The following is a 27,156-nucleotide window of genomic DNA, read 5'->3' as shown; positions in this document are numbered from 1 at the left end:
TTGCTCTAAAGGTAGTATGCAGCATCTTTACGTTTCTTTGCTTTACTTTACATGTCAGCTCTCTGGTCTTCCTATATATATATATATATATATATATATATATATATATATATATATATATATATATATATATATATATATATATATATATATATATATATATATATATATATATATATATATATATATATATATATATATATATATATATATATATATATATATATATATATAAGGCTTTATTTAAGTATATTAGAGTTATTTAAGATTTTTGGTATACTTAACTGTGACAATTTTAAATGCTTTTAAGTTAGCTTAGCTGTTCAATTTAATTTTTGATAATTGTATATTGAAAATTTGACAGTAAAGCAGCTACTGAAATAATTTGATTTAAAGAACCCATTATATTCATAGGGATAACATAATCAAATATATGATAACACTTTAACCTCTGTATCATTTTCTCCACATGGATTCTTTCATTTGCAATTTGTTGACTTAAAACTGTTTTCTCAATAGTAAATTGTTCCCTACCCCTTAAAAATGATGGTAAAACAAGATTAGCACCAAGTGGTCTGAGGTATTCTGCTTATGTAAAGCCATGGTCACTCATTACACTTTCACCTGGATTCCATAATGCTTGACTTAAAAATCCACTTTTAATAACAAATTCTTTATCAGAAATACTCCCTGGGTAGGCATTTAAAATAAATGTAAATCCTCCCCCAGGTGCAATTTCTACTAAAACTTTAACTGCTGTGTGACTTTTGTAATCTGAATACATAATTGTGTGGATAAATAGTTTATATGGTGTTTCCACCTTAAATTCTACACAATCAATGATACACTTCACAGTTGGGAACTTTTCCTTCATTGATTGCAGCATTGTTTTTGTAATTTACTCCATACTAGGCCATATGCAGATTGATCCAAGTCTTATATACATAAAATTTATCCATGTATTTACAGTATTCGAGACTGTTCCTTCTGAAATATTGTATAAAAACAATAAATGACAAAGATCGAAATTCCTGTGTAAACAAGTCAATGTTAAAATAAATGCATCAAGTGGCTTTTATGCTCTTGGATGTCTGGTAGATGAACTTATTTTTGTTTTTTGGTTGTTGTATAAAATTATGTTTCTTCCATTTTCACCAGGATCTAAAAATTCTAAAACAACTTTTAAAATGTTAATTAATGGAAAACCAGTATAATGATTACAACTTTCATCATTTTCCATAATATGATCAGTGAAACAAATGCAACGTACACCTAGAAATTCATTACTCCTTTCTAAATCAACCTTTAATGTGGTTCTCCTTTTCCATTTCATATATGAGCAATAAAGAAGAATCTACTTCTATAACTGGCATTAAAAATGATGTTGATAAAGAGGAATTTACTTCATTTAGCGGCGGTAACAATAATGTTGATGCAGACGAATCGTCATTGAAATTTTGAAGTTGAGGCCTGCATATTTTCTTTAAACATTGACTGAAAATTGGTGGTTTTCTAGATGTATCTGCTACTGAAAAGTTATTCCATGAGTGCAATATCGGCCTAGCACCTTTTATAAGCCTTATCCGTGTACCGCCAGGGGTTCTATGGATCGTTTCTTGTAAGAAATGCTTTTGACATAATCAAGTATATTTTGTTATTTTGAAATTATCTTTATTTTCTTGCCTTTATCAAGTTGCACCAAATATTCTTATCTCCAGTTTCGGCTGGAAATGTAAAAAAACTAATATTTGTTGGAACACTAATTCCATCTACAAAATCATAGCTATATGAAAAACATTCGTAAGAAGCACATTGCAACCCAGATGATATTGCCATTTTTAAATATCGTTGATTTGTTTTGATTGTTACAAACACTGCCTCGTTTTCACGGAATGCTTTATGAAAAGGTCTATTGCAAGGCGATACTTATTACAGGCCTTCCCGTCGCGAATCCGTATTTTTAACTGGGGGCGGACAATCTTACGGAAAAAATGGCTGAAAAAATAAGCGAGCTACATTATTTTCAGTTAATTTATTAAATTTAAAAGGAACTGTTCCAATGCACAGTGTCTAATGCAGTTTTATTAAATGTCATAAGATTTTAATAAAACAAAAAGTAATGAAAAACAACATTTTTCAGAATAATGAATGAGTTTTATTTAAAAACAAAATCACAAAAGAAAAATAAACAACCTTTAAAATAATGCAAAAAAAGCTATTAAAATAATCATCAAATATTAGAATTTGTTATGAAAAATGTACATAGCAATACTTTTTAATGCTTTACAGATAATTTTAAAACCTTTAATGCAGGTTCTTTAGAGGACTTAGGTGAAATAAACAAACAATAATAAATAAACAATAATAAAAGAAATATGTTTGACAATATAACACCATGTTTCTTTAGCATGTTTAAGTTATAAATATCTGATATCATCATAAATATATTGCACAACGACTTTCTGCATGTCATTTTTTTCTCAATTTCAAAAATAATGTAACAAAAAAAAACCCACTGAACACAGCTATCCAGAGGTACCCTCAATCCACCTCTGTCCATAGTTTTTGTGTAGTCTCCATACAACTGAAAATAAAATGCAGTGTCAGTCAATAATTCATTTTCACTGACATCATCTTTTCTTGTAACATAGCCTTCAATATAAAACAGAGCCATTTTTGTACTCAGTGGCAAAGATGCTTCTAGTTCAGGCAATTGATTAATTATATCACAAGATTCTTCACTTCTAAAATAGCCACATTTTTGACATAAATGCTCAATATCAGTAGTGTAATCTGAAACATCAACTTTTAATTCCAATAACAGTTTAGCTTTTTCAATGTTTAATTTTTCAACAACATTTTGAACAGTTATAAAATATGTTTCGCCTGAACCTTGTCTAAACTTACTAAATGCTATTTCAATATAATCTGTTGAGAATTCTCCTAAGATAACATAAATGAAATTGTTTTTTAGCAAATATTTACACATCTCTACTAACCCATAACAAGTATGCCAAATTGAAGTACCTGTATCTCTAGTTAAGGATTTTATTCTACATCCTTGTTTACCACTCATTTTAAGAGCCATATCCCCAAAATCAAGTAAATATTACAAGAATCTAAAAATCGAGTGTCACCATAAATTTCTTTCACACTAACTATTTTCCAGAATTTAGTAACTTTTTCTAAAAAACAAATGGTTTCATTCATATTACAGGGGTGGATAACTTTTGAATAAGTTTTGAGAGCAGCTATAGTTTCATCACAAAACACTTTTAAACAGTGTGAAACATTTTGTCTTTCAATAGGTTTTGGATGTATAGCTACAAAATTTAGTCTAGATAATTTAATTAGCTGATCTTTCTCAAAATCAAATAAACATTTAAGGTCACTCCATTTAGCAGTCATATTTTGATTTTTTTCAAAATGCAATTCCTGTGTTTTTTCTGTTATCCAGTTATTTCTGATACTTTTTAGTAGATGACTATAATCAAAAAGTAGAAAAATCCCACATTTTGTTAACCAAGGTTTTTCTTCAACTCTCTCAAATAAATTAAAAAAAGCTTGATTTGTTCGATTTCCATCACAAATAACTGAAATAACTTTTCCATTGCTAGACTTGATTGAATTAATAACATAGCATACTTGCTCAAACAAAAAAGAAGCATCCAAATGACAGACAGGTATGATTTTGCACAAAAAAGATGGTCCACCTTAGTATAATAAGTATCGCCTTGGTCTATTGGCATATCTGCAATCTCCGCATAAAACAAAATTGGACTATCTGCATTTTCCGCCAGCTTTATTTTTGAACTTTCTCCGGGCGTTCAAAGTTTTTATTGCATGAAATTATGCGCCTTGTCAAAATGTGATTTCACTACAAGTGGCAGATCTCATGATAAAAGTTGTTAATAAAAAGACAGTAATTGCATTATTTTCCATCTATTCCTGAGATATAAATCTGTTTAAGTTTTAACACAAAGTTTCACTTGCCACATTTGATTTTGTTTAGAAGTAATTATTTTAAATAGTTATATGACATATGGTATGTTAATGCAAATGAAAAATTTACAATATTTTTAGAACATCATTTTAGCAGCTAAAATAAGAACAGTCTGCATCTACTTTAATCTCAAGTCTGAACTTAGTAAGCGTATACACATCATGAATTGATCAAAGTGTAGCTGATCGCAAAACCAATTTTATGTATTCAAATTTAATTTGAAATTAAAATGCTGCTGGATTAAGAAAACGTTTTACAGTTTTACGAGGCTTATTCGAAACATTGTTTGGTATTTTTCAAGTTTGTCTATTTTCAACAGAAAAAAAAAAGTAGTGTTACTGTGTTATCTATATTATATAGGTATACTATATAGCATATAGCAGTCAGTCATGTTTTGGTTAAATGTGAAAATAACAAGTTGGTTTGTTTAGCTTACAAAATTAATTAATTCAAGTGTATTATTGCTATCGTCAAATAAAATATGTTAGATCTTAAAAATATGTTAGGACTACAAAATTATAGATGTTTTTAGATAAGTTGTGTTTGTATGTTAAATTATAATTTCTAAAGTTAAAAGTTACCTAAATGTGACTATAATTTAAATTCAAGTAATTAATATTGTCTATTACAAATGTGATGATTTATTATATTGGGTATACTGTAAAAGTAATAAAAGCCTGATATTCAGATCAATGTGCAAGTTAAGGATATGTTTATTTAAAACAGCAGTTTTTTGTTATTTTGTAATTATTCTTTTATAGAAAAAATACAGCTATTTTTGATTGTATCATAGTTATTACTATCATAGTAAAAAAATTACAACCCTTTTTTATATATCATTACATCCCAAAGTCTTGGATATGTAAAAATTATCAAATATAATTGGACCAAAATTGTTTGATCATCACTGCAGTTGAGGTGACATCTGATTAAACCAATGTTTAATGGTTTAGAGCTCAAATCCAACTGAACCTTAGGTTCAGTTTGATTTTGATCCTAATTATTGATAAACCAAGTTTAAGAAAAGTTGGAAACCATAATGTTTAATACTCATGCATGAGTTTTTAACTAGTTTGTGTTCAGTTAAGTGGCATCTCCAAAAAAGAATGGTTTTAAGTAGACAACAAAGAAAACTCCACATAGTTTGATTGCTTAATGAACAAAAATAGGTTAATAACAATAATTTTGTTAGTTACGATCTAGGTTACTATATATATATATATATTTGTATATATATATATATATATATATATATATATATATATATATATATATATATATATATATAAATATAAATATATATATATATATATATATATTTATATATGTGTGTATATATGTGTATATATAAATATATGTATACATATATATATTTATAAATGCGTGTGTGTATATATACGTGTATATATAAATATATGTATATATATATATATATATATATATATATATATATATATATATATATATATATATATATATATATATATATATATATATATATATATATTAAACTTAATCAAGTTATGATCAAGGTTTTGTGTTTAAATAATCGCTATTAATAAATGTTTAAATAATCGCTATTATTTAAAAAATTGTAGAATTTTATAAAAAACTTCAAATATTTAAAGAAACACCACCAAAAATTTATGCACCCGAAAAACGCAGATAGTCCAAAAATGTATCTGGCAAAAATGCAGATAGTCCAATTTTGTTTTACGCGGAGATTGCAGATATGCCGATTTTGTTTTAAACGGAGAAAGCAGATATGCCAAATTTGTTTTCCGCGGAGATTGCAGATAATTCGATTTTGCGCGGAGCCATCGAAATGCAATGATATATTAAAAATAACTAGATGTCTAACTTTCGCGTATTTTTTGAAGCAAAAATCGGCCATTATGGGGGGCAAATTTAACAAATCAAAAGCTTCGTATTTGTTTTGTTTTGATAAATAGCGTAAAAATTTTGCCCCCCATAATGGCCGATTTTTGCTTCACTTTTTCTTATACCGATTTACGGCAGTTAGACATCTAGTTATTCTTAATATATCATTGTCAAAATGCCATCGCAATGGCGTACGACTACTCGCCAGAAGCATGCCAGACTCGGGCCAGTACTGGCCCGTTACTAATCTAGTAGTCACGGCTTGCGATTATTCGCCGGAATTCTGGCGCTGCTGCGAAATAAAATTATAGGGGCGTCCCACTTCTCCCGCGTCCCACTTCTCCCCACTCTCCCCTATATTGATACACAAAATATAAAGATAAATTTGGAAATAAATAAAATGGAAGTCAATAGTTGTCAAAACATTTCATTATTGCAAAATTTTTTAGTTGTTTTATAGTTTATTGTAGGTTACGATAAAATATTTTTTCAAGTTATTTCATAAATCTTTTAAAAGATATTTTAGAAAACAAAGTGAGAATTCAGCTAAAAATAAATAGGGTGACAATTCGAAATATTTATAATGAAAATATAAACCAGGTTGTTTAAGAAGATAACTTTTAATCAAACATAATCATTAATCAATATGGTGAATATAAAGGACTTGTACTTTTTCTTTTTTACGACTTCTGATTAGAGCACTTTATATTGATTTTGAGACCTATGTTTTCAATATGATTCTTAATCAGCATAAAGTTCTATCATAATCAATTACAAAATTTTTCTAAGAGTGAATACTTTGAATATTTAAAAAAAGTTATGAATATCTTACTGTTTTTTCTTTTAACTCATTCTATGAATACTTCTTGAAACCCCTAAATAAGCTGTTTTTTTTATCCTAAGAGCTATTATATTATCATAAAGATCAGTGATAAAAGGTCAAGTGTTCAATTTGATCTAATCTAGACAAAGTTATATACGGAACCCATATGTAATGCCATAGGCAAATATTGAGATTATTTAGGTAGCTAATTAATATACCAATAACAAGCTACATAAATATCAATTTTTTGTTTTGGAACTAACGTAAATCAATGGCTGCTGAAGATGATGCGACTTCTAGTGCAATTTTTTCAGAATGTGATTTAAAAACTAGAATGAATTACTCAACCCTAAGCTTAATTAGTGTACTGTCATCATCTGCACCACCACTTTCAAACAAAGTTTCAGAGTTAGATGCTAAAGGTATTTTTGTATGTCTTGATATATATGTGTATGACTTGCTAGCAGCATTTTGAAATTTTGAACAAAAATTATGCTACAACAGCTTATTCATAAAAAATCACTTGATTTTAAATGATAGATTTCATAGCTATTTATCAATTAAGCTGTAAACCCTATTTGTGTTCTTAAACAAGTTTTCCTCAATATCAGAAAACTTGTTTAAAGTTATTTAATAAAAAATAGAAGTGAAACATATGTAGTAAAGATGTTAACAAAATTTGTATGGGTTAGTACAAAGTTGAATTAAAAATATTATCAATAACAATATAACTACTTTTTTAACTATTTAATATATAACAATTTTTTTTTGTATATCTTTTTTATATCAAAGACACAATAAACTAATGCTTCAAAAAATCCTGATAAATATGTAAGGTATTTTTATATATAGCATTCATTAAGTGTCTTGGTTACCATGAAACTATTAGTTAAATGAAATGGAAAACTCTACAAAAGAATAAGCAGTTAGTGAAAGCTATTGAACTTTAGCCAATATAACATAAAGTTTTTTAGCACAAGCATTTTAAAATTTCACTTCATAGTTTAATTTTCATAATTATAAATATAGTGTGTCCAGAAGTTTTTTGTGAGGGCAATTATTTTATGATTCTGGTATAGTTTTTTGATGATAAAGTTGTCAAAGCAAAATATTTTTAAGAGTTCTTCTATTTATTGGTAACTTTTTTGTGCATGTGTGATACACCCCTCTCTTTTATTGATAATTGATTTTATTTAATTACCTTTTTTTTTACCTGGGAATAAATTTTTGATTTATTCCCAGGTGAAAAAGATAAAAATGTCATTTTTTGCATTGTTAGATCAAATCCTAGGGTAAGTATTTTTAATTTAACCAGAAAGTTCAATGCTTCTTTAAAGAGTGTTATAATTGGCAAAGAAAAAGAAAAGTGTTATTCAACAAAGCCCTCGTATAAACTTTAACACACTGTAATATGACAAGCAACTATTTTAGAAGTGTACATCAAGATAGCTATTTTTATCTGCATTGTTTTAAAGTTCAATAAGTTTAATTGAAAATAAAAAAATCGCAAAATGGTTCTTATGTGTTAAATTTCAAGAACACACAACTCTATATTCATTTACAAATATTTCGATAAAAGTGAATATTGATGAAATATTTTTGCTTGAAATGAGTGAAACCATCTTTTGTGATATTAAAAATTTTAAAGTTTGTATTGATATTATTTTTGAGTCAACATATACTGGATTAGTCAACAAAACAGTTAAAGAAATTGTTTTCAACTTGATTTTTAAATTGGAAATTCAAGTTTTTCTCTACTTAGTTTTAATTGAAATAAAATATAAAGAATTAAAATTAAAGTGTATTAATGTTATTTATTATAAATGGTTATTTTTCATTAAAAAGATGTTTTTCTGAAGTTTTTTCTGACATACTCTGGTGTTTCATAGCAGCTATTTAGTGGAAATCGGGCTTTTAATTTTTTTATCTTTAGTAAGTTATTACATAATTACATAACAATTATCATCTGGAAAAATTTTGTACCAAGCTTTTTCTGTTGTTTTTTTTTTCTTTGATCGAACAACTCATCAAATCCTTTCTCAGTATCTATCAGCCTATTTACTGGTACCAGGTTGCAGATAGTTAAATTCTTTACTAAAATAAAGGTAGTGATTCCACGGCTCAACGAAAAACAATACACCAATCCGATCGTAAAAAACGCGTAGAAATATTGAGGATCTGGATCCAAATTGTGTGGGTAAAATAAAAATAAACTTTTACGTACAAAGGATTTTTAAGTAAACATTGAGCTTTTCTTTTGTTAAGATTATTTATCCTAAGATAAACTCATAATGGATTTCGATTTAATTAATAAAATGAAAGTTTATGAGTTAAAGCAGTATTTAAGACTTCGAAATTTGCGTGTTTCTGGAACGAAGAGGGAATTAGTTGCTCGTGTATTTTCTGCAATGGAAAACTTTATTGAGCCTGTACTTACTGCTACCGAGGCAGTCGAAGAACTTAAAGATGAATATCAAAAAAAACTTTTAATTAACAATGTTAAATGCAGTGATCCGTTTATCTTATTAGATGGTTGGTTACCTGAAGAGGACAGTATTAAACAATGGCCAATGGTTTTGTATCCAGATATTTTTAACTATTTGATGTTTAACCCATCTGAATTAGGCAGCAATGACTTAAATGATTATAAAAATTCAAAAGCTTTTAGTTTTTATAAAACAGGCTGGCTTCAAAAACTCTCTTATCACTGTATAAGTGAGGAAAGTCCATTTTGTGCAATAAAAGGCGAATGCAGACATTCACAACGTATTAATGACACAAGCCATAAACTGTGGTTGATCATAGAAAAAGAAAATGCTAAAATCCGATCTTGTCACTGTACATGTATGGCAGGAATGAGCCAAACATGTAACCATGTTGCTGCAGCAATGTTTAGAATTGAAGCTGCTGTAAGAATGGGCTTAACAAATCCGGCTTGCACAATGGTTTCAAATCAATGGCTTCCAAATCGAAAAGATGTTTTACCTGTTAAAATTAAAAATCTAGATTTTAGCAGAGAAAATTTTTCTCAACATTTAAAAAAAAAAAGACCATTTGTAGACAGTTTGTATAAGAAATTTAATCCAATTTCTAATTATTCTACTAAACTTAATCTTCAGGATGTTGCAAAAGCATTAAAAGAAATAGTGCCTAATTCCATCATTTTTAATGCTGTCTCAAAACCAGATATTGACTTTAGTTTAGAAGTCGTAAACGGCATTAGTACTTGCCAATCAAATCTAATGAGTGTTAATGATATACTGGTTATGTCAAAAGATATATTATCATTTGAAAAAAATATAACACTTCATATGACGCTTAAAAATATTGAAGAAATTGAGCAGTTGACCAAAGGACAAAATAAAAACAAATACTGGTATGAATATAGAAAAGGTGTTATAACAGCTTCAAAAAGTTATAATGTTTGGACAAAAATGAACAAGTTAAATAAAATTGATGCTGATATGTGGGAGTTAAATCAACATATATCTGGCATGTCGTTTGTTAATTCAAACATACCTGCAATAAAGTATGGCAGGGAAATGGAACAAAATGCTGTTAATTGTTTTTATGAAATTTTAAAAATCAATCATAAAGGTGTAGCAATGCATGATTGTGGGCTATTTTTAGATAGAGATGTTCCCTTCATTGGTGGTAGTCCTGATTGTATCGTTACTTGTTTGTGTTGTCCACCTGCATGTCTTGAAGTTAAATGCCCATTTTCTATAAATTACTTGTCCCCACTTGATCCAAGCATAAAACTTCCATATTTGATTAAAAATGATGTTGGTGTTTCTTTAAATAAAAATCATGCATATTATATGCAATGCCTTGTACAAATGGCTGTTACAAGGCACCATCACTCATATTTTATGGTGTGGACACCTCATGGAAATTTTATTGAACATATAAAGTTTGACAATAACAAATGGGAAGAACTCAAGTGTGATTTTATAGACTATTACTATAAACATTATTTGAGCACAATTTTTATTCAACACTAAGCTTTGTTGAATAATTGGAAACTGGATTAAACTTGTTATGCAAACTGCCTACAATTGGTATTCAACTTATAATCAACCACACTTTGACTGGTGACACTTTGGCTTGTGTCATTAATATGTTGTGAATGTGTGAAAGCGAGAATGGTTGGGAAAAACATTGGCCATTGTTTAATACTGTCCTTTTCAGGTAACCAACCATCTGATAAAGTAACTGATTAGTGCATTTAACATTGTTAGTTAAAATATTTTTTGATATTTATCATTAAGTTCTTCGACTTCCTCGGTAGCATTTAGTACAGGCTTAATAAGATTTCCACTGTGACAATATATGGCAGTTTATATAGCTTGTTTTTTATTTGATAAGGAAAAATAAATATGGCTGCATTTCTAGAAATTTCTGCTTTTTCTATTCAAATTCTGATTCTGAATGCCTAAGCTCCCTTAATTTGTGTTTCAGCCCCCCCCCCCCAACTATAAAAGTGACAACTATGTCAAAATTATATGGATGTTCCTTTTTTTTATATTATCAAAATCCCGGGAATATCAGTAGCGGCATTTCGAGAACGAACATACGGGGCAATTAACGCCCCCTTTTGTAGCAATCGCCCTCTCCTTCTACCATTTGTCCTCTGTATTGTCTAAATTTTGTTATAAAGATCAAGCAATATACTTATTTGCTACTATAAAGTGCCTCTTTTTTGAAAAATGATCCTCCTCCCCCTCCCTTCACTAAAATATTTCACGATACGGGGTTCTATGGTTCGTGAGTTATAACTGTTTAAAGTGGAAATTAAGAGATAATAAAAAAAATATTTCTCCTTTGGACTCGTAAGTATGATATATCGTTAGGAAAATAATTCAACGTGAAGTAACTTTTTCTTAGTTCGTTACGTGCCTAATTATTAGTGCTGATATAATTAAATGTGATGGATTAGAAAAGGTAAGGGAAGCGAAACTTGTGGCTCTTAAGTTTAGGCCAGGGAGGCCAACTTTTTAGGTCTTTTTTGTTCCCAGGCTTCAATCATCGTAGTTTTTTGAAAAGTAACTTTATTTGACGTTTTAATGACATTTTCATACACCCTCCCCTCCCCCCACATGGTTTTAATATTAAAACTTGAAAGATTAGTAAGTTTTATTTCTAGAAATAAGTTAACATTAATTTATCTAGAATTCATTTTGTGCTGTTTTTCCATTCACGCTCGCAAACGTGATCACTATTTTTTTGTGCTGTTCAACTTTTATAGCCTTAGCAGGCCATGAACGTAGGCGGCAATCACCTTTTACTAATTGGCAAGTGAACACCTCGATTTTTTGAGTTTGCGTACATACACTTGTTGAACATCACCCATCTACCCCCCACGTATGCAAATTACTTAATTAATTAACAAATTAATTTAATTATTTAACAACTTTAAGGTTTTATATTTCTATCTCTTGAATTATCGACTAATACAGGTTTCAAGTTACAGAGTACAGCACAAACCCTCACAATATCATCAACATGACGCAACATTGTTAGTGGAAAAACATTCTTTAAAATTCTATAAGTTTTCATTCTATTAATGACTCGTTCAACGTGTATTCTTAAGTTTGCTATTTTTTTAGTTTTTTTACATTCAGATGCAATAATTTGACTTTTGAGACGAGCACCTGGAGGAATTATCAAAGTACAAAATTTTAACAAAAGTTCTTCCTGAATTTGAAATCCACGATCTGCCATGACTTCATCGTCACGCTCTAACAAGTCATAAAAGCCACTGTCTTTTGTAACAAAACTGTCTGAACATCTTCCACCATAACAATCAGATAAAAAAGTAATAAAACCACTAGGCGAAATTCCAACAAGAAACTTAAATGTATTGTGTTGTTTATAATCAGACCAAGTTGAGGCTTGTGCTAAAAGAGACTTGGGTCGTTCAATAAAAACTTCAGCACAATCAATAATCACACGACACTTGTAATATCCTGCATTCTTAAATACACTAGGCAAATTTTCCCTGATGGTTTCACGTGGAAGCCATACAATAAGAGCACTACCTAACACACTGCTGATAAGTTTAATCCATGTGGTAAATATGTTAGAAGAAGTTGTAGGAGAAATTCCAAATCGTTCTGCAATGTCTTCATTAAGAATACTAAGACGAAGTCGCACAATTGTTAAAAAAAATTCGTCACGATGAGAAAGTTTTCTATATTTAGTTGACTGAAATCTGCGCTTTAATTTGCTAGTATTCTGAACATGTTTTGGTCCTCGCCAGTAACTAAGCTTTTGAAGAAATGGTATAATAAGTAAGAAGATAGCATTAAATAAAGCTATTGTAGGTATCCCTGTATAAAAGTTCATTTTTTTGTCTGTTTTAACTTTGTTGCATGAAAAAATCATTAATTTCTTAGTTTGATTAACTTGTTTTTGGTTTAGTTGCTTCAAGGATATATTCAAGAAATTAACTTTTTTAATGAGTGAATCAATCAAAGACGTTTTAGAATTACATCCTTCACACACATTTAGCAATGACTGACTAGCATATGAATGTTCACAGCTTGGAGGTGGTAAATAAATTGTATTATCATTATTATTACTTAACTCATTGGTATTATCTTCACTTGTATTATTATTCATATCATTACATTCTGTGCTAATACTTTTCAAAATTAAAAAGTTCGATTTTGGGCAACGTTTATATAAACTCTTTCTTGGCTTAATGTTAGTAGAATTATATCCCATATTTAAAGTAGGATCTGGATTAGCAATCGTAGGTGTTCCATCTACAAAATGCATCGAACAAACACGATCACTGTTGCATGGATTCCATTCTTTCTTATTTTTACCTTCTCTTTTTAACAAAATTTTCCACTTTTCTCTTTTTCTAGAATTTCTTAAAGAACTTGGAAAACAGTAAAGATTAAAAGGACGATTACAACCACATTGTTCTTTTTTCAAACCTTCATGAACATTACATTCTTGTTTTTTCCACTTAAAAAGTTTATAATGGCTATTCGAACACCCTATTACTGCACAGTTACCTCTGTTACCCATCGTGATGAGTTCAAAAGGTAAATACAAACAAATACTAATTCAAATACAGATATTTTGGAAGCTTTTTCGACTTTTTACCCACACAATTAGAGTTCAGTCCCCGCCGCGCAAAATGGTAGAATTTAAGTTGGATAGGTGAATTGACGTTTGACAAAAAACACGAAATTTTCATGAACTTTACTCTCTTATATCTTTTTGTATGCTTAAGCAAACACCTTCAGGTTTTTTGAATCAATTAGTGTTACTCAACCTCTTCCCAGCCAAATATAGAAAGTACTATGGATTATATGGCTTCATTTAAATTTTATCCATATCTTAAGACCACTTTTAAGAAAAAAGCTTGAAGCGGGAGTGTTTTTTTAAAACGAAGCTTTTGGAGGTTAGGATTCCTTAGTACCAAAACACATCCAATTTTTATAAAACTTTCCGTATATGTTAAAAAAGGGATTAGGAATCTAATGGAATGTGGACACTTTTTAACTTTTATACATAAATTTTTAGTTCTTAGCGTTTCAAAACTTCAAGGTTTTTTTTTATAGAAAAAAAAGTGTTTTTTAAGAGTGTCCAGGTGGAAATTGCAAGTTTAGTCTTCCCTCTTTTTATAACAAGTATTTATTTATGTTTTCTTGAAGAATAGATTCTAAGGATTTGTATATAGAAATTATGTTTATATATATCTATATTCCTTTGCATATTTTATGACGTTTTTTGTTTTGATTTTCGCGACGTAAGAATTATTTTGTTCTATCTCCAAGTTTTAATGTTGGGAGAAAGTTTTTGACTTTTTCTAAAAGTAAAAATTGTTTAAAGTTTTAGCTTTAACTTTTAAAGAAATAATAACTTTTGCTTTAAATAATTTATGTTTAAGCAAATTATTTGAAAAAAATGTATAAAATAATGTGTATTTTAAAAGTTATTATTACTAACTAAAATTAAAAACTCATTTTCTCCCAACTTTTAAAATGGAAAATAGAAGAAAATAATTCTTACCTCGCGTTTTGCGTAAAGTAGATGAACTTGGGCAGTCCGCACAGATTAAAAAAAGAATTGTGGTATTTTATTTGCTTATAGTTGTTGGATCACTATAAAAAATTTTAAGTCAAATGTAATAATGGTTCAAAAGTTATTCAAGAGTCAGTATGACACCAAAACTAAGTAAATAAGTTAAAACCCACAGTCTTTAAAATAGACGATTCTGGACAATCCCGACAGAATTAAATAAAAATATTTTGGCAATTTATTTTTTTATAGTTGGTAAATCAATATGGAAAATTTCAAGTCAAATGTAATAACAGTTCAAGAGTTATTCAAGAGTCAATATGACACCAAAACTAAGTAAATAATTAAAAACCCTCAGTCTGTAAAATAGATGATTCTGGGCAATCCCAACAGAATTAAAATTTTTTTTTTGGTATTTTGTTATTTTATAGTTGTTGAATCAATATGGAAAATATCAAGTTAAATGTAATAACGGTTTAAAAGTTATTCAAAAGTCAATATGATCCAAAAATACTCTCTTTTCAGGTGCCATAACATTGCAAATTTTCCATACTTAAGCCCTATACCTTTCGTCAAAAAATCATCAATTTTTGCACTAAAAAAAATTCAATAACTTTAGATCCGCTTAACTTCAAAGGCCGAATGACCCCTCATTTTTTAAGTCATGTCAAGCTCTATACAATGATATAAATTATATATGTTTATTTGAATTATAAAAAAATCGTCTGGAATGGCTAATAAAGGGAGATTATCAAGAATGGTAAATGGCACATCGGCAACTAATTAAACTGACAAAGGGTTTATTTTCAATATTTAAACTTTACATCTATTTTGTCTCTGATTAGAAATAAAAATTTGTAAAATTTTTATCTAGATTGTAAAACCTACCTACCTTTAAGTTTTTTGAATTTATACTAACCAAATGTTTACAACTATCTAAGACCTAAGAACTGACTTAAGTATTAGGAAATATATTACTTAATTAAAAAATGGTTCCTATCTATATAAATAGATTTTAACTTTAAAAAAATGCCTTTTTAAGTTAAAAGTTCATGTATTTGTTTTAGATATTGTATTTTGTTTAACAAGCAAGTTGGATATGAATAACAAAGAGCTTATGTTGGCTATTCAGGTATGAATTTGTTCATTTTTTGTATATATTATGTTTTGTATGGTGGATTTTTTTACAATTTTTCTCAAAAAGAAATAGAAATAAAATAAAAATGTTGACAAGTATTTTTGAACACTAAAATATTTTAAAAGTTCCTTAAGAGAGATCTTTTTCAAATCCAGAGAGTACTTTAATAACTTATTAAGATTCTGACATGGTGTTAGTTTAAAAAATCACTTCTATAGGATTATAGTATTAGGAGGTTAACTTAATTTTGAGGGTTTTCTAAAATTTTAAAAGTAAGCATAAATTTTAAACTTAAATATGATTTTAGCATTTTAAATTATAATTTAGCAATTAATCTTGAAAATTAAGCATTATTTATAAATTTGTACAAAAATTAAATTTTTTTTAAGCAAAAATGACCAGTTTTGAGCCTTCAAAAGATCATTTGCGGCATGCGTTGCTATTATTGTTTAATCAAAAGAAATCTGCTGCTGAAAGTCATTGTTTGCTTGTAGAAACTTGTGAAAAGTATGCACCATCTAGTAAAACATGTGAGTACTGGTTTAGGCGATTTAGTGGTGATTTTGATCTAAATGACAAAGAGCGCCCTAGTCAGCCAAAAACTTTTGAAGATCTGGAATTGCAAGAATAATTAGACAAAGATTCAGCTCAAACTCTAAAACAATGGTCTGATGTGTTTAGAGTCACTGAAACTGCAGTTGATAAGCATTTAATTGATGGGAAAGATCCAAAAAGAAGGTAAATGGATGCCATATGTATTGAAAGAGATTTGGAAAGAAGATTGTAATGTGTGAAAACCTTCTCCAAAAGTATAAAAAAAATCCTTTTTGCATCAAATTGTTGCAGGTTATGAAAAATGGATCTATTTTGACAGTCCTATGAAAAAAGAATTGTGGTGTGACCCTTGTCAGGCACCAACATCTACACCAAAGCAAAATATCCATGGTAAAAAAGTTATGCTTTGCATTTGGTGGGACCAAAGAAGTGTGGTGTATTAAAAACTACTAAAACCTGGAGAAAGTATAACAGGCATACGCTACTAACAATAATTGATAGCTTTGAATTAAGCTCTTAAAGAAAAATGACCAGATTATGCTAAAAGACACAATAAAGTAATTTCTCAACATGATAACGCTTGTCCACATTTTGCAAAATTGCTTGAAGAATTGCTTGAAGAAAAAAAAAGTCCATATTTTGCAAATTGCTTGAAGAATTAAGATGGGATGTTTTACTCCACCTCCCATATTCACCAGACATTGCTCCATCAGATTATCACTTTTTTTGGTAAATGTAGCATTCACTTGGAGAGCAGCATTTTAATTGCTTTGAAGAAGTAAAAAATTTGCTTGAATGTTTGATAGTTCAAAAACCAGAAAAATTTTTTTACAATGGAATTCATGTTACCCAAAAGATGGGAGAAGGTTGTTGCAAGTGATGGAAATTATTTTGATTAAATACACTTTTTATATTTAGAAACAAATATATTCTTTATAATAATAAAAAACCTTGAAAATTAAGTTAACCTCAAAATATTACAGAATATTTTTATCCTGGGTCATTCCACGCCAAATTATCCAGACCATGACCCATACCCCTGAAAATTTGTTTATCTTTAAATTATTTATAGTCCATAATAAATGAAATATAAAAGCAAAAATTTTAAACAAAAATACCCAACAGTTTTTGAAAACTGAAAGGGCCAATCAAGTAACTTTAACCTTTAATATCTTAAAAATGGTTTATGCAATTTTCTTAAATTGTTTTAGCTTGAATGTCTGATGGTACTAATTTAAAAACCATTTACAATATTTAAAAGAAAAATAGGAATGAAAATTTTGCAATCTGTGGTATAATTCACATACATGAGCTATTATCAGAAAGGTTTGTAATTGTCATCCTGGTAAACTATTATGCTGAGAAGTCTGCTATTATGGTGTTATTTTGTTGATCATTTGACTGAGTCTGTAAGATCTAAAAGATAACTGCAATACTAATATAACAGAAATATTAAGAGGTCTTACCAGCATTGTTCTACTGTTTGATGTTTGCTTCAACAAATCAATCAAGGACAGCAAAAATTCACCTTAAGGCGAAAATTCACCTTTAGGTGAACTGTGCATTCTATTGCAATAAATGGCTTTGAGTTCCAATTATGGACAGAGCTGCCTTTAAACTTCTGGTTGACTAACACCACCAAAAGCAAGAAATTTTGATGACACAGACCTATGAAATGTCTCTGAAAAAACCTTTAACATCGCTGCAGTATGAGAGGGGGCCATTACTTTTAAAGAATGAAAATAGATCCAGATTTAGTTTGTATGATAGCTATATACCAGTAGCAACCTAAGACAAAAAGTTTAGTGTTTCACTGATATGTAGGAATCTTATTATCTGACAGAAGTTCTATAAGACTTCTATAGAATGCCATAAATCTATAGAGTTTTAGAACTTTTATCATGGAAAGTGTTAATTTTTTAACTGAAAAGCAAGAAGCTCTGTGCTATCCTTTGACAAAGCTAACTCTCTTATTAGATCATTGAACTTGTCATGGCTAAGTGTCTGCTCATCATGGCTAAATGTATCTGCTAAAAGTATTTATTTTCTGCCTGATAAAATAAACTTTTCCTGCACAAAATGAACTGACAAACTTATTGTGCTTTTAGATGGAACAGTTGAATTATGAATTTGAAGCATTTGTAATGTTTGGAAATCCAATTTATTTATTGCGTGAGCTCAGAAAAGGTTTAAAAAAAACCAACATTTAGTCTTAGAAAATATATACAAAGTTTAGATTATTTAAAAGTGTCTAACATTTTGAAATAATCTAAACTTTGTATATATTTTCAATTAGTGCCTTTTTTGAAGCAGCAATTGTTGAAATTGTATTATGAAATGTAACAGTACCACCAGTGGTAGAGTTTTTGTAATTGAAAAAAAATGTTATTTATATCTTCTGTTGTTTTAGCTGTTTGTACCTTTGTTGTATCAAACTAATAATAATATTGACTAATTTTAATCTTTACTTGAAAATCTAGTCTTTAAAACTTGTGTTTAATGCTTATCATCATGCTTGATATTGGCTCTGGTTCAGTGTCAACCTAATTGGCAACTTAAAAAGTAAAATGACTAAACTGCCACCAAACAATGTAAATAATTTTCAATGACTGATTCATTATGCAACAAAATATAATACATAAGCTATTTGAAAAAAATAAACTTTAGCAATCCCTCATTGAGAAAAGAACAAGAATTTCAAAAGTGCAAACAGTTTGTAGCTCTTATTATATTTGTAGAAATGGCTAAGCTTTCTTGTGTCACAATATATAAACTTGCTAAACAATACACAAACCAAGATCATCATTAATATGGCTGAGTCACAATTTTTTTCCCTGTAAAAAAAAAGAAAACAAGCTTTAAAATTTTTAAAAATAAATAAAACAATATATGCCTGAAAATTCTAGTTCACTAAACAAAATTATAAAATGTACAAGATAGTTGATTATAAAAGAAATGCAAAACTTTTCCATGATATTTTAAAATCAATTTTCCAAACTAATCAATGAACTTAGAATTTCCAAACATAATTTTTATTATTCCTGTTTATAATTATAGAATAAAATGACTTGTCCTAGAAATTCTAGTTTCAGAAAATTATTAAAAATTAATTTCTTTCACCTAACTGTCTCCTAAATCTCTTTAAATGTTTATGTCAGACCAACACTTATACCAGTAATTTCTGTTACATTATTTTAAATATCATGTGTTAGCCATGTTTTTATTCCTATTAATTTATACTCCTAATAACTACTTGGTAAATTTTTTATCTACATATCCAGTTTAAGAAACTAATGTTAACACTGTTAATATTCACAGTAAAATTGCAATATTAACAGATGTATAATGTTTACAACATATTTTTTACAAATAAATGTTTACATTTAATATTATAAAGTTTCTTAATATTACAGTACCTTATTGAGTCAACAAAACTTCTGATATTTTGCAGCAGTAAATTCTTCCCTCTTAAAATCGAGAATTAAAAATGGTGGATGAAGTTTTTGAACTTAGCAATGTTTTTAAGGTTCTTTTATTCAATGGCCAGTTCAATGAGGCCCTGCGGTGCATTTTTTCGTCCCATCTGAAAGCACAACAAATTCTGTGCGCATATCAAAAATAATATTACTACAAACAAAATAAAAAGGGCCAGTAAAAATCGGCCCAGTCGTTATTGGCAATGAATTAAAACAACGCTACAATACTTTGAATAAATTGCAAATAAACATATTACTTATAAATTAATATAGTTTAAAATTAGAACTAACTTAGAACTATTTGTTTTTATAAAATCTGTCTGCAAATAGTTTAGGCTAATAGTTGCATATTTAGATATATATAAATACATAATTACATTACCAAATACTTTATCTTAAATGATTATAAGTGGGGCCGGGCCCCTATGGCCCCTATTGACAAGCCGCCACTGCATACATACTTACATACATACATACACACATACATACACACATACATACATACATACATACATACATACATACATACATACATACATACATACATACATACATACATACATACATACATACATACATACACACATACATACATGCATGCATGCATGCTTGCATGCATCCATTCATTCATTCATTCATTCATTCATAACGTGCGTGTAATTGATTCGTAGAATTTATAAAACAAGAATTTATAAAACAATTTATAAAATAATGTACCCAAATGATACTAAAACATAAAAACGACAATTAAAAGCATTAGTCACCTGTATATCATATAACACAGTTTCTATTTTTAGAAATGATTTATTCTAAACATATTTGCATGTTAACATTATTCTACGAATCAATTACACGCACGTTACAAACAAACAAACAAACAAACAAACAAACAAAAAACCAAACAAACAAAACAAACTAGCAAACAAAGTTTCAAAAGTTGTTATAATATATAAAAAACTAGTTTATATAATGTAAAAATGGGTTAAAAGTCAGGTTAAAAATCCAGTTCATCCATCCATGAAACATTTCAAATGTGAAATGGTGAAAAATTTAAATATCTGTTATATTTTTAGATAATAGTTCATATGTAAATGGATGCCATTAAACTTTTTCCTTAAAAAACATGTTTTCAATCTTAGGATCTCAATTGCTTTTACAATTTCCTGTTATATAGGTTTAGGGTTGCATTACTTTTACAAATTTCAATATATGTAAATAGTAACAGTACATTTATTTATAATTTTATAGCATTTTAGTCCCGAGTACACCGTAGCAGATACTAAAGAATGTTTAATCCATCTTTCAGAAGACAAACAAAAGTATTTTTTCGTTTGTGCATCCTTTTCTGGTGATGACTTTAAATATCTTCGGAAAAAGTTGTGCCGTATCTGTGGACCACCTTTTCTTATTTATCTATATAATAAAAGAAGGTCTATTCCAAATACAACAAGACCACTCTTTAATGGCTCAATGTTTGGTGTGGCTGTTTGCTTTACTGGTTTTGCAACAAAACGTGAATCAGTAAGTCATCTTGCAGATTTAGTTCATTACATGGGAGGAAGTGTTCGCAGAGATTTTAGTGGAAAAGTTACTCATGTTATAGCAAACATAGCTCAAGGTCAAAAATACAAGGTAATTTTCTTTTAATTTTTGAAATAATAGTAAAATATTGGCTTTTTTTGCTAAGACTTTCTGATTCACTGTATATAAGTTAAATGGTTTTAATCTAAATAAGAATATACTTTTTTGTGGTGGACTACGAAGAATAATCTTCTTCACAGCATATTTTATGTAAATCACAATAAATTTGAGTTCTCTGTACACTGTTGCACATCTGTTGAACTTCAATGCTGTGGTTAAATATTTTTGCATAAGTAAAGAATGATTGTTTGGTCTATAATTACTTTTTAAAAACTAAACATGTTTCATTAAATACATCTGCAAGCATCAACATGGCATCAAATACTTATTTAGGTCATGGTTTCTACATTTGGAAGGTGTCTATAGTAGGGGAATTTATTTTTTAGGCATATTGCTTTCAAAAAAATAGGTATATTTTTCTTTTATTCCAAGTACCATAAAATGAGAACAATTAAAGGTATTGAGTTTTTTTATTTGAAAGAAAAATTGCTCTTAGATAAATTCTTGTTTCACAATATCTATCAAATTTATCTAGACTAATTCTTAGACTAAAAAATGACTGTATAAGCAAAATATGTTCAATTTTATTTTAATTTGGTGATCCAGTCAGCCAGGGTTTTAAATTTATTTCATTTTCTATGCTTTCTAAACTGTGTAAGCAAGGTCCCCATCTTGTCAGACTGCCCCCATTGTTTTTAATCAGTTATCAAGTCTGCTGATGGAATCATGAAACTATCTAGTGTGTCCATGTATGTGTGCATACATATTTCACAAACCTATTCTGTTAAAAATCAAGCAATCTAATTAAAGCTTTCTTCACAGCACCTTGCAACTTTTCTGTGACAAAGTAATACTAATAAATACTTTTTATATTTAAATTTTCTTACAAGAAACTTTCTATTTTTGCTATTTTGAATTACTTGTTTTCATCTCTTTATGGAATCAATACTCTCCTTACACCTCAATTTTAATTTTCTAATGGCTGTTTATGTTATATTTTTTGTCTGAATCTGAGTCAGCTCCATTTTTATTGATTTCAATAATGAGGCTTCAATATTTTAGGTATTAATTTTGGTCAGTTGTGAATTTCACAAACCTTTTCATTGTATTTCAGAGTTTTTTTGTTAAGATACACTGTTTTGTGCAAAAAAAAGCATTTAAAAAAGTTGAGTTATTTAGTGTAACAAAAGTGGAATAAAAAAAAGATAACTTTAAAAATTTACTATTAAAAAATTAAGTGATTTTTTGATAATAAAAATATGATTTTCATTGGTGTAAATAAATGAAAACTGAGCAAGTATGCTCATTTACACAAAATAAAAAGCTTTTTTAAAAGTAATCTTTTTTATTATGAATATCAATAATCTTAACAAAGTACTGCACAAATATATGCAATTAAAAATAGTATGATAGACAAATAATCTTAAGTTTATAACAGTACAAAATATTGTAATTCTATTCCTATATATATATATATATATATATATATATATATATATATATATATATATATATATATATATATATATATATATATATATATATATATATATATATATATATATATATATATATTCTAATTCAACCCAAGATTAAATCACAAAAATTTTATGTTTAGAAACTTTAAAGTTTTATTGCATGAATAGATTTTTTTTAAGAAAGTTTTTTTTACTAGTTTAAAAATATTTACATTAAATGTTTAAAAAAAAAAGGCAAAAATTAAAAAATATACTTAGTAATTAAAAACATTGTAAAATTGAGTTATTGATTAGTATTAAGTTTTTTCTTATTATAATTCAAGTTATGCATTTTAAATTATTCCATTATCATCTAATGGAAACTTCAATACAAACAATCTATTGTAATATGTTAATGTTAAATTCAAATATGTAAACTTCATAATTTTATCAGCCTCAATTTAAGTTTTTTTATAAAAAAACAAAAAATATTATGGGCATTTATGTGAAAATGTTTACATGTTATTCATCGATTGGGCTCAAAACATTCCAGTTGGATATGATCAACAATAACTTGAGAAATACTTAACAAATTAATTCCAAATTTTTTTATATTGAAGTTTATTGTATCATTTAAAGTTTTTAATCAGTTTGTACAGATTTCAAAGGATACTTAGAAAACCATCATGACCTGGATGTTACTTTCAGTGACCTTTTTCAATGCTGCTATCCATCATCTTTTGCTCAGGGCAGTTTGGAGGATTTACATCTTTCGGTATAATTTTGATGCCATTTTGATTGTACCACTCCTTTGTCTTCTTGGAGTAGTGGATCGTTTCCAAATCCAACAAAAAGATAATTTCCTTTCTGTGTTTGTTGATGAATGGCAAAAGACATTTCTGAAGACATTTGGTGATGTACAAATCAGAAGTCAATGTCTTTTGAGTGACAAATAGAGCACTCTTAAGGCTACAAGAGCAAATCGCTTGCTACACGAGGATTTTCAGAGCAAACCTTTCTGTCTGAATATAGTTAAATTTGTTACTGACATTAATGGCTGGGCAACTGTGAAATATCCTTTTTGCAAAACATTTCATTGTCCTCAATAATGCATAATTATTCTTGATTGAAAAGTCTGACAAGCTTCCTTGTGTGGTAAATTGTTTTTAATTTCCATCAATTGATTGCTTCTGAATTTTTTTCTTGGTTTAAGGTTTCAAACCCTTGCTCTTGAGTGCTTTTTTTCTGACAAGGAAAAAACTGCATTCAAACTTTTTGGCAATATCTCATTGAATTAGTATGGATTTCTTGTAATTGACCAAATGATCAAACTCCCTTTGTTTTTGTCAACAAAACCTTTCTTGCTTTCACTGTCTCTTTTTTTTCTTTTTTTTTTTTTTTTTTTGATAGTTTGAGTCTCCTTGTATCTCCTCAATATGTCTCCAACTGAAGATTTAGCTACTTGACAATTTTGTAATTTTTTAGTGTGAGTAGGTTGAATTTTGAAGAAAAATTTCCAAAATTTTTTCAAATTATTCATTTGTTTAATCATTTTGGACTGAAAAACTGATAGTATTAGTAAAACACCAACGAAATTAAATGTATTTATTTAGAACGCTATTATAAAAAAAATTGGAATTCGTTAAGTATTTCTTGAATTATTGCTAATTATATCCAACTGGAAAGTTTTAAGCCCAATCAATATTTGCAAAGGATTGATGTTTATAGCATCAGCTCAACAAAAATATTATTGGTTAATTAAATTCAAGCTTAATATCTCTTTTTAAACACTCCTGAACATGTTCTACAATAAAATACTTCCATTTAAAAAAATAAAAAGAGCAATTTTTTTCTTTTGCTCTTTTATTTAGTTATCTTTCTTAACCCTTTTTTTACCAGACTATCAGGCATGTTGATTTATTTCAAAATATAATTACAATGTAATAAATATGCCAACAAAATAAAAGACAATATTTGATAAAAATTTTATTTTTTAAAAACAAGGCTTAGCTTAAACATAATGAAAAGCTCAAAAGCATTGCCTACTTTCATTTTAGCATGAATAGACACCACAAGCACGACAGATGTAAAATGGCCTTAAATCAATCCTATTTTTCTTTTCTCTGTAAATTCAGGCCAAAGAGTACCAGAGTTGCTTAGGCAAATGTCATCGGATACAGATTATTCTGCCTTTCTTCTTTTTATTACAAGTGGAAGGTTGGTGTTCTGTTGTCTTTAAGAGGTCTTCCTACCTTTAATGGCAATTGTTACATATATTGTTTGTTCAATTTCCTATTCAAGCCATGGAGACTGCAGTTCATATCAGCTTTACTAACTCCTCCCATATACTGGTTTAAGTCTCTGATAATTTTGCGATTGCACGATACTAGGGAGCTTTTTCTTCAAGTTTTTAATGAAAATATGACAGCCAATTTTCTTTCATGCAGGACATTCATTCCATAGATTCCAATACAGGACATCTAACAATTAGCTGTATACAAATTTTGTTGAGTTCGACCTACTATTTTTCCTCTATGCCATGGAAGTTAAACAATAATGTTACCGGCTTTTTGACTTCCCAGACAAAAAGCACTAAACCATCAGCATTTGAGAAAATGTGACAAAAGAAACATAGGGAACACCAACATCTCTGTTAATGCTCCAGTAGAGTGTATAAGATGGTAGGAGCTGATATCCTATTATGAAATTGATGCTGATGAATATTCAAAATAGTCTGGAAGAAAAAAAGCTTCCTGGCATTGTGCAAGCGCCAAAATATTCTTTAATAGGTCTTGTAAAAACAAGATATAGTAAAAAATAATTAAAAAAGTATTACCTAAATAAGATCATAAATGAAATCTTAAAATATCAATAGCATTAAAAGTTTAAGCCTACCTTAATCTGATGTAAAATCCGTTATGATCTCAGAACCATCTCTCTTTCTTAAATGGTAGTTACTGAAAGGGCTTTTACTGATGGTATATCTTCACACATCACTGATAGATCAGCTTGCAACTTGCTGGTTGAGGCTATATTATTACCTCTCATCAGTGTTTTAGATGGTGTGCCCTCTTAATCAGATTGTTCTTCATCAGAAAGGTAATTATCAGAAGAAAGTTCCTCTAAAAAAAAAAAATACAAAAAACAGCTGCAGCTGAATTTAAAATCCTTGGACATTTTCTACAAGCAAAAGCGATCATTAAAAAGATATATATATATATATATATATATATATATATATATATATATATATATATATATATATATATATATATATATATATACCGTATGCGACAAAAGTGTTTACATGTTTTTGAAAAATATTCTTTTTTAAAATAAATGATTGAAAAACATGTTTATATATCAATATATATATACCAAAATAAAGGTAATTCATTGTAGTTTCATGTTTTGAGCCTGAATTTAAATGAATGAGAAGTGTTTATAGCAAATTATTTATTGAAACAAAATGTCAGATGTAAACAGTTTTGTCGCGATTTATGCTATTATTAATTTTAATGCGAAATTAATACTTTGTGTAGCCTCCACGACTTCTAATGACTGCTGCAATTCTCGCAGGCATGCTACCAATCAACTTCTTGCATTCTTCAACAGTTATCAAACTCCAAACATACTCAACTCGTTCCCATAATTCTTGTCGACTGGCTGCTCTTGTTTCATAATTATAAACTCGATTCTTCACAATAGACCAAAGATTCTCGATCGGGTTAAGATCGGGACTTTGCGCAGACCACTCTAGAATCTTAAATTTCTTCGAATTTAGGAATTCTAATGTAATTTTTGCCTTGTGCTTTGAATCATTGTCTTGCATAAAAAATGTCGAACGAATTTGCTTTCGCCATCCTCGTAAACTAGGCAAATAGCCATTGTTTAAAATGTCAATATAATGTTTCGCATCCATTATTCCATCAATTTTTACGATTTTACCAACACCAGACGAAGAGAAACATCCCCAAAACAACAACTTTCCGCCGCCATATTTTACTGTTGGAATAAAGTCACAATCAGAAATTCCTTCTCCAGCTTTTTTCCATACATATCGAATGCCATCAGAGCCAATCAAGTTAATCTTGCTTTCGTCTGTCCAAATCACCTTACTCCACTCAGCAAAAGTCCAGTTT

General features: G+C 28.5%; 4 protein-coding genes and 1 pseudogene across 5 annotated transcripts in view; 2 read left to right on the top strand and 3 right to left on the bottom strand.

Moving 5' to 3' along the window:
- Nucleotides 1-332: 332 nt before the first annotated feature.
- Nucleotides 333-1,836, bottom strand: LOC149881909 (uncharacterized; annotated as a pseudogene).
- Nucleotides 1,837-2,275: 439 nt separating this feature from the next.
- Nucleotides 2,276-3,233, bottom strand: LOC149881908 (uncharacterized). Its single transcript, XM_090065862.1, has 2 exons — nucleotides 3,028-3,233; nucleotides 2,276-2,943 (listed from the first exon to the last, which is right to left on the bottom strand). Exons 1-2 carry the CDS (start codon nucleotides 3,086-3,088, stop codon nucleotides 2,276-2,278), a joined length of 729 nt encoding a protein of 242 aa, XP_089921988.1. The 5' UTR covers nucleotides 3,089-3,233.
- Nucleotides 3,234-6,193: 2,960 nt separating this feature from the next.
- The window catches only part of LOC145191235 (protein ECT2-like), a 72,053-nt gene continuing 51,090 nt past the window's right edge, over nucleotides 6,194-27,156 (top strand). For both annotated transcript variants that reach the window (XM_090067700.1, XM_090067699.1), the window contains exons 1-3: nucleotides 6,194-7,129; nucleotides 15,815-15,879; nucleotides 21,165-21,548. In XM_090067700.1, the coding sequence (XP_089923826.1) occupies nucleotides 6,979-7,129; nucleotides 15,815-15,879; nucleotides 21,165-21,548 (600 nt within the window). In that variant the 5' untranslated portion in view covers nucleotides 6,194-6,978. The remainder of the gene's footprint in view (nucleotides 7,130-15,814; nucleotides 15,880-21,164; nucleotides 21,549-27,156) is intronic.
- LOC149881907 (uncharacterized) lies at nucleotides 8,871-10,920 on the top strand. The gene has a single exon (XM_090067702.1). The coding sequence runs from the start codon at nucleotides 8,999-9,001 to the stop codon at nucleotides 10,709-10,711; it is 1,713 nt and encodes a 570-aa protein (XP_089923828.1). The 5' UTR covers nucleotides 8,871-8,998; the 3' UTR covers nucleotides 10,712-10,920.
- LOC149881906 (uncharacterized) lies at nucleotides 12,121-15,132 on the bottom strand. The gene has a single exon (XM_090067703.1). The coding sequence runs from the start codon at nucleotides 13,746-13,748 to the stop codon at nucleotides 12,123-12,125; it is 1,626 nt and encodes a 541-aa protein (XP_089923829.1). The 5' UTR covers nucleotides 13,749-15,132; the 3' UTR covers nucleotides 12,121-12,122.

Source organism: Hydra viridissima, unplaced genomic scaffold (assembly GCF_058129835.1).
Source record: "Hydra viridissima isolate aposymbiotic clone 2 unplaced genomic scaffold, HvirCarnegie_v1 scaffold_11, whole genome shotgun sequence".
NCBI classification, from domain to species: Eukaryota; Metazoa; Cnidaria; class Hydrozoa; order Anthoathecata; family Hydridae; genus Hydra; species Hydra viridissima.
This window is presented reverse-complemented; position numbering and strand designations above follow the sequence as displayed.